We start from the raw sequence: 7,631 nt of genomic DNA, 5'->3' as shown, positions 1-7,631 counted from the left end.
CTTTATAATCGTTCACCCAACTGAAACTATAATACCAGCTCATTGCTCATTGCTCATTGCACAGGTAAAACAGAAACATGTGTTGTGTGGATTTAACCAGAAAAGATCTGATTTAATTAGTTGAGCTGTTTTCAATGAGTGTTATCTTGGTTTAATAGCTTTTTAAGTCCTGCAAAGGTCGTGGTGAATTCTACTGTAGACATGACTGCATCATGATCCCTGCTTTTATGAACACCAATTATTAATTTGTTACAGAAAATATATTATACATGTTTATATAACATTCAGTTAACTATAGAGAATGGAATTAATTTTGTGCAATGTAGTTATTTATTCTGAAGTAAATCGCCTATTGTAGCTTGCTGCATAGTTTTCGACTGATGATAGGCTTTATCACTAAGTAAACAAATTGTACTGACCATTATGACCTGCCTAGCTTTTATTAACCAATCAGATATGTGTATTGTCAGCAAGTGATGGCTATAAGCCAATTGCAAACATGTTTTTTTTTTAAAGGCTAAAAATTTCCTACACTAAACAGAGTCACTGCAAGATTAAATGGGCTATTAATCCTTGTCATCATGGTCATGTGGGGCAGGATTAGATAAAGGCATACAAACGAGGGTATGAGATATTAGGAATTATTTCCTAGCCTCTTAACCACAAGGTTGGTGAACTACAAAAGCAAAAGTTGGCATTTCCTGCTAAATGAAAATGAAATTCCTGAATCTAGATCGCGTCATGGAAAGTTTCTTATTACTAGTAGGCTGCTGACGTGCAAATGCAACTATTCAACCGTAAGTATGAGTTCCGGGGCGCTACCGTGACGGTGCTCAACCAATCAACAGCTTTAGAGTGAAATCGGCATCTGATCATGACAATTTCCTATTACTAGTATGCTACTGATGTGTCCACCTGTTCACGGGAGATCCAAATGCAACCAATCAAGAGTAAGAATGGTTCTTGGACGCTATTGTGATCAACCAATCAACAGCTTTAGCGAAATCGGGACAGGGCTACCTACCCTATATAGGTGCTGTGTAAACGAGCAGCAAGCAATCATTTGCTTTACACAAGTGTTCTTAACTTCACCAGTTCTGGACAAACAGGAAAACATCCTCAATCTACTTTAATTTCAGGTGAGTATGAGCTTGACATTCTTTATTATTACATTATTTTAATGACTATTAACAGTAATTTCCACATGCATGTATATAATAGTCATACTGGTAATTGCTCTTTGCCAAATGTAACTTGCGTCTTTATCCTATAATATGATACTGTTGGATTTCAAACTTTAATCTACCATATGCATAAATTATTGTTGCCTTTCGTCTAATAAGAATTCACCTATTAAGGTTGTTATTGTTCGCTTGATTATTTCCTAATATAAAAGGGAGCGTTCATTAATATTTTTTGTATGTGGGGGTGTGTGTGTAGGGGGGGAATCATCTTTCTCAATTTCTCAAAACTTTTTGACCCCCACTATGGCCCTTGTTCTGCAATTGATTTTGTTGTCTTTTTTGCCAGGTAAAGGCAACTAATTTATACTTGGTACATGTATCCACAAAATGCTGTCCCTTTTTAAAATGAATTTCGCATAGGACAGCGTTTATCATTATAATAATGATGTTTGTATGTGTAGAGATATATGCCAACGTGACAAAGATATCAGTAATGTGAATTTGAATTTCGTAAGGTTGAACATTTCTGATCTCTGCAATTTCTGCAACCAACAATACAAGTACTTACAGTGTATGTACTTAGCTTTACATGTACATCGAGGGTTGAGAGTCAGAAAGCCTTTACTCAAGAAATGCCAAAAGAGAAAAAAGTTTTTAATATTTTTGCGAACTAAATCTATTGACAACTCACAATATAAGTGTCTGATTTAATTCAAATTTGGTCTTATAACCGAAAGTTGTATCCTATTCATTATAACAAATGTTATTTATTAAGAATAGTGGAATTTAAGATATTCATTAGTACCGAGTTATGTCTTTCTGGCGCTAACTGAAATCTATTATTTCTCAGTTACGGCTTCTAACTTTCACTGTTGTCAATCATTAATGATCTCGTACTTTGGTATGTTGTGTGTTGTTTGTACTGTTTTCCCTTACTATCCATAAGTACCAGACTTGAGCCCTGTTTATCAGGGACAGCCTGTGTCAGTGGTTAGAGCGTTCGCCGAGCAAGTGAAAGGTCTGGGGTTCAAGTCTCTGCACAGGCAGGTATATCCAGAGTTTTTTTCTCTGGTTTATCTGCCTGTGCATACCATCGGTAATTTCATATTTAATTGTGCTAGTGTGCGATTCTCTTTCCCATGTATATGGTTAAGAATTACGATGCATTAAATTGATCTCGTGCGCTAGTTTGTAATGTTTGAATGTTTCTATGTTGTGCATTGCGTAAGCCTCTTCCCTTCTTTGGAAAGATGCTTAAAATAATTGGAAAGCTTAGTATACCAATATGAGCGCAAGCGTGAACCCCCTTTCGATAGACACAAAACTGTTTTGTCCCCCTCTTTCAAGATCCAAAACTTTTGCAAGCATCAGGAAATATAATACTTCGCCCGACATGCTCGACTTTGATTGTTTCAAATATCTTTTAGCTATAGGCCAACATTAATTGCATCAGAACTACCTACTATAATATCATCATAAATCAATGATAGTAATGCCCTATTACAGTTAAATCCATGCACCCCCTATGAAAGACATGACCTTTATCTTCCACACAGGGAATTTCAAATGGGTCAACTGATTGAGTAAAAGCTGTACCGAAATCTACACCCCCTCTGTGGAAGATTAAGGCCATGTCTTCCATAGGGGTGTATGGATTTCAACAGGAATAGCCCACGTGATAACGTATGCTTTGTTTTCTTTCATAAATTATGTTATTCAGAACTCACATCAAGAAACATGGCTAGCATATCCAGCACCTTTTTAGGGAAAAAAGTTGAGTTTGATAGCGTAGTTGCTACCAAGACTGTCCACTGGAAACAGGGATCTGTGTTAGGAATTGGTGGTGACCGATCTCAAACTTACAAAGAGTGTCACTACAAGATAGATGGAAGCGGCATCGTAGTTGTCTTCGTCCAATCCGATTGGGATATTCCCAAACCTCTCACGCTCACCAATAAACTTCAAGTAAGAATTTTGACACAGACTTATACCGTTATTATTCGTTAATAAGCATGTGCATATTAACGTGTTGCCCGGACAAGAACGAATTTTTAGGGTAGTTTGTTCAACTTTTGCATTTTTTCTTTTAATTTACAAATATCTGTAATTTACAAATATCTGTGTTACAGATACTGGTAAATTAAAAAAAACTACCCTAAAATTAGTTTTTGTCCGAGCAACTTGTTAATAGGCGTATGCTTATTAATAAATTTTACGGCATATTATGAATGTAAAATTAATATGACTGTAAATAATCTTTACTGCATGATGTTATTCTTGTGCGTGTTTCTTTTCTATAATGTATACTTCTATGTACATGTATAATAAACATCTCAAAAAAAGTAACCATGGCCATTATTCAAAAAGGGGCTATTGTATTACAAATCTGTAAAATTTCTGCGCATTTTGACACCTCATTTGATACGATAGCCCAGAAAACAATACAACACCGGTCAATTTAATGTAGTGAGGTCCAGATTTGAAATTTGCACTTACATACAATAAAAAAACCACTCAGATATCATTACACAGATTTCCTTTCATTATACTGAATACAAAATCAATACAATTTACTGCAACTTTTAAATCTTGGGTTACATTGATTTAAATGTACGTTGTGACGTCAATATTGCTACAAATGAGGTGTCAAAATGTGCAATGTGAAATAAATTCCGCTTCCAACGCATTTTACAGATTTGTAATCGCCCGTTTTTGAATAATGGTCGTTATTTAAGGGGGGGGGGTAGTTCCTTTTTGTGAGATGTTTATATGTATACATCCCTCTTTCCTGTAAGTCCTCACATTTTCATCGCTTTGCTTTTTGTGTGCTTCGCCTTCTCGTTGTCTCTTTTTTCTCCTTTGTTTGGTGTTACACTTCTCATAATTTCTTCATCCTTCCCTTCCTTCCTACGCATCCATTTCCGCATCGTGTGGTTGCGTATCCTTTTGAGGCCTCTTCGTTTTCTCTTTCGCTCTCCTTTTTTAAATGCTCTTTGTCTTACCACATGTATTTATCATTATTTATCATAATAATTCTTCTTGTTCTCGTGCACCTGGGCTGATATGCCGTGACAGCTCTGTATTCAAATTTTAAAAAGCTCAAAAACCAAAACTGGAATTCAAGGTGTGTGCAAAATAAATTACACCTCTGAAGTAACAGCTTCAGCAGCTGCGAGCATTTTAATGGGCATTATGAGATTTCACAAATATTGCGCCCTCCATTTTGGTCAGAGTCCAGGTTTTAGCATGTACTCAATGTATATGAATTTGTGCATGAAAGTCGCGGAATTAAGCTTAACTATTTCGGATGCTGATTAGCATTATTAGTATATATGTAAATTAGATACAATTACTTACTGGTCTTTGAGTATCTAATCTATCAAAATAAGGCAATGTTCTCTTAATTTTTTTTGCGAAATACCCCCCCCCCCACCTTTGTTTTATAACCATTAAGGTATAGGACATTTTTTGTTTTTGCTATAGCCCCCGAATGAAATGTATTTAATTATGTTTGTACTCACTCAGGTAGCATTGTGTGTGAATTTTACATCCGGACTAGAGGCTATTCTTTTTTATGGGCATTTTAGTGTCTAAAATGGCCCAAAATTAGGGTTTTTTAATATTGCCGCCCATTTCTGATCGTCACCCCCATAGGCTTTACATGTAAAATAAAAAGGCTTGTAAAAATTTAATAGTCTCTAGATGTCAAATTCACACAAAATGCTTTTGGAGTGATTACAAAGATAATTAAATACTTTTCATTCGGGGGAATGTGGAATTTTTTTTTTATGTATTCCTTGTACAATGACATTTCACAATAAAATGTCCATTGGAAACAAAGGTGCCCCCGCTAATGTCATACCACAAAGACGCTTTTAATTATTTTTGTTTATTAAATTCTTTTTTTCAGTACGGGCTAAATAATGGGAACATTTTCTTTGTCCTCCACGACAAGGAACAAACTCCATATCAACACCGCTTTGAGATGAACCCCATGCAGACTGGGCTGTACTATGCCAATGAACTTCTCAAGAAGATCAAAGGTTACGACGCATCCTGGATTGCCGGTGACTACTTGCACAACTTGTAGACAGCTATATATAAAGCCACCAGAACCAAATTTGTTCGATCGTTGGATCGATCGACCGTCGATGCTGCTTCGATGCTTGTTATCAATAAACTACCAACTAATTAATCAGAATTAAATGGTAGATTTGTATTGGTCAATACCATTACATGCAAAGATTCATATTTTATCACAATTAACAATAGTTAATTAATTAATTAATTTCGCAAGATAATAAGGACCGACCAAGCATCGATGATTCGAAAGATCGAACTAATTTGGTTCCATTGTCTAAAGCTCCAGGTGTTTTTTAACGCATAATTAGATATACGTACACAGTATAACGTAGATAGTTTTTTACTTTGGATAAAACATTTCATTGCTTTAACATTAGCATTGATGGAATTAATAGTTACTTTTGCTCATTTTAAATTCTACCAATGATTTAAAACTCACATTGATATGCAAAAACTAATGTGTAAGGTCAATTATTACTTTAAAACTGGTAAAACGAAAAGGTAGACTCGACTTACAATCACATGATGTATAACATTGATTCAGAGATGAGAATACATAATGATTAAAATGTTAATAAAATGGCTAAATATATGAATATTACTGTCCTGTCCTCTATTTTACACATGTAAGGAGGACACGATCTGATATCAGCTGAAAGTCTGACAATTCCATCGAGGTAAAACCAAAGCATTAATTTTGCGTATCATGGAGTGAAAATAGTATACCTTCGGATATTTCGTTATGCGCCCGCTGACCTTTGCTTTCACATTCTGCGTCTAACGCCCGGGTCTAACGTGTTGTGCTAAGATGGTGCACAAGTTTAAAGACAAAAAAATAGCGTTCAATTTTGGGCCCTTGCCGATAAATGCCGGAGGTACATTATTTGCAATTCATGCGTAATATACCAAGATGGCGGATATAATCTTGACTTTTTTCTTCGGAAAATTCTCATATCTGAATTGCGTGTAATAATTTTTGCTACGATGTACCCTAAGGGTTAATTAAAAACTTTAAGATCATGATCACGAAATGGAACGGTTTTGTCAAAAAGGGTAAATTATGTGTAGAAGTTGTCCCTATAAGGCTATTAGAGATATAATCTAAAACAGAATTAAAAAGATTATTTGCGTCTGACATCACTGTCAATTAAAATCCACAAATTTAGTAGCGCGTAAAAGGAAGCTTGATTTATCTGGTGCTTCATCGGAGAAAAGAAATCGAAGAAAATAGCGAAAGTGAAGAAATGTTCCTGTTGATGAAACCTAACATTTGATTTGAGACGGTTTATTTGTTTGAAGATGCAAAGTTAACCATAAGGCACGCTTTTTTTTTTACCGCAGCCTTCAGATGATTAAATCATCTCGACAACTCGTAAACAAATCGTTCTGAGTTTGATTGACAGGTGATGTCACACGCAAACTAGTCTTTTTAATTCTGTCACAGATTATAGATGGGAGAGGTTTCTTGTTCAATTCAACTTTTTGTTTGATTATTCCCAGAATCCTTTGCGCACATCGATACTAACATCATCACTGCGCTGCCTGCGCACGGTGACCCGCATAGAATCAACCGTGCATGCCGAGTAAGGGGTTGTGCAATAATTATCAATCCCCCCGGGTGGGCAAATATAAAAATGGCCTGCCACTTGCTTGCCCCTCCTCTCGGCATGCCAGAAATTTCTTGCCCTCACTCGTCATGCCAAAATATCCTCGCACCCCCCTTGCACGTGTCAAGCAATTTGAAATTTGGTCTAATGCGAGCTTAGCGAGCAGGAAATGTTGCATAGTAAAATGTTACCGTACTGTTTTCTTAAGCCTACAGTGTCTCAAGGAAAGACAAAAACTTGTCTTGATTTCACTTAAAAATATCGTTTGTGAATGTTTTTAATTATTATAAATAAAAATGAGGAAAGGAGACAGCCTATATGCGATAAGTCCTTGTTTTTCGCTCTTTCAATTTATTATGTCAGTCAGTGCAAAGAATTCTGTCAGTGTGCCCAAGCTTAATAAAAGTACTGTAATTTAATGAGCTATTCCAGTTACTTGAAATCCATACACCTTATGGAAGACAATCTCTCACACAGGGGATATAGAGTTTAAATGGAGTGACTCCATTTGAAATTTGCACTCCAATGGGTGTATGTATTTCAACTGGAAGAGCCAAATAATTGTAACGGTAGATAATACAAGTGTATCCAACTGAATCAGTGGTGGCTTAATAAAATATAAAAGTTATTCCATAGTGAAAATATGAATTGGTGTCAGTTGTTTTCTTTTGTATTTAACTTTTAAGCCCTAAAGTTGTTGAAGTTCCCAGACGTCCCATTTCCTCCCAAGTTTAATGACAAGGCTCATATTTTATTG

The 7,631-nt window shown here is 35.8% G+C and overlaps 1 protein-coding gene across 1 annotated transcript; it reads left to right on the top strand.

Annotated features, from left to right (window-relative positions):
• The first annotated feature begins 991 nt into the window (after window positions 1–991).
• On the top strand, window positions 992–6,938 carry LOC140164738 (uncharacterized). The gene is made up of 3 exons (XM_072188094.1): window positions 992–1,139; window positions 2,905–3,149; window positions 5,095–6,938. Exons 2-3 carry the CDS (start codon window positions 2,922–2,924, stop codon window positions 5,272–5,274), a joined length of 408 nt encoding a protein of 135 aa, XP_072044195.1. The 5' UTR covers window positions 992–1,139; window positions 2,905–2,921; the 3' UTR covers window positions 5,275–6,938.
• Window positions 6,939–7,631: the final 693 nt, after the last annotated feature.

The sequence above is a fragment of the Amphiura filiformis genome, chromosome 11 (assembly GCF_039555335.1).
Source record: "Amphiura filiformis chromosome 11, Afil_fr2py, whole genome shotgun sequence".
Lineage (NCBI taxonomy): Eukaryota > Metazoa > Echinodermata > Ophiuroidea > Amphilepidida > Amphiuridae > Amphiura > Amphiura filiformis.
The sequence above is the reverse complement of the archived record's forward strand: the minus strand, read 5'-3'. Positions and strand labels throughout refer to the sequence as shown.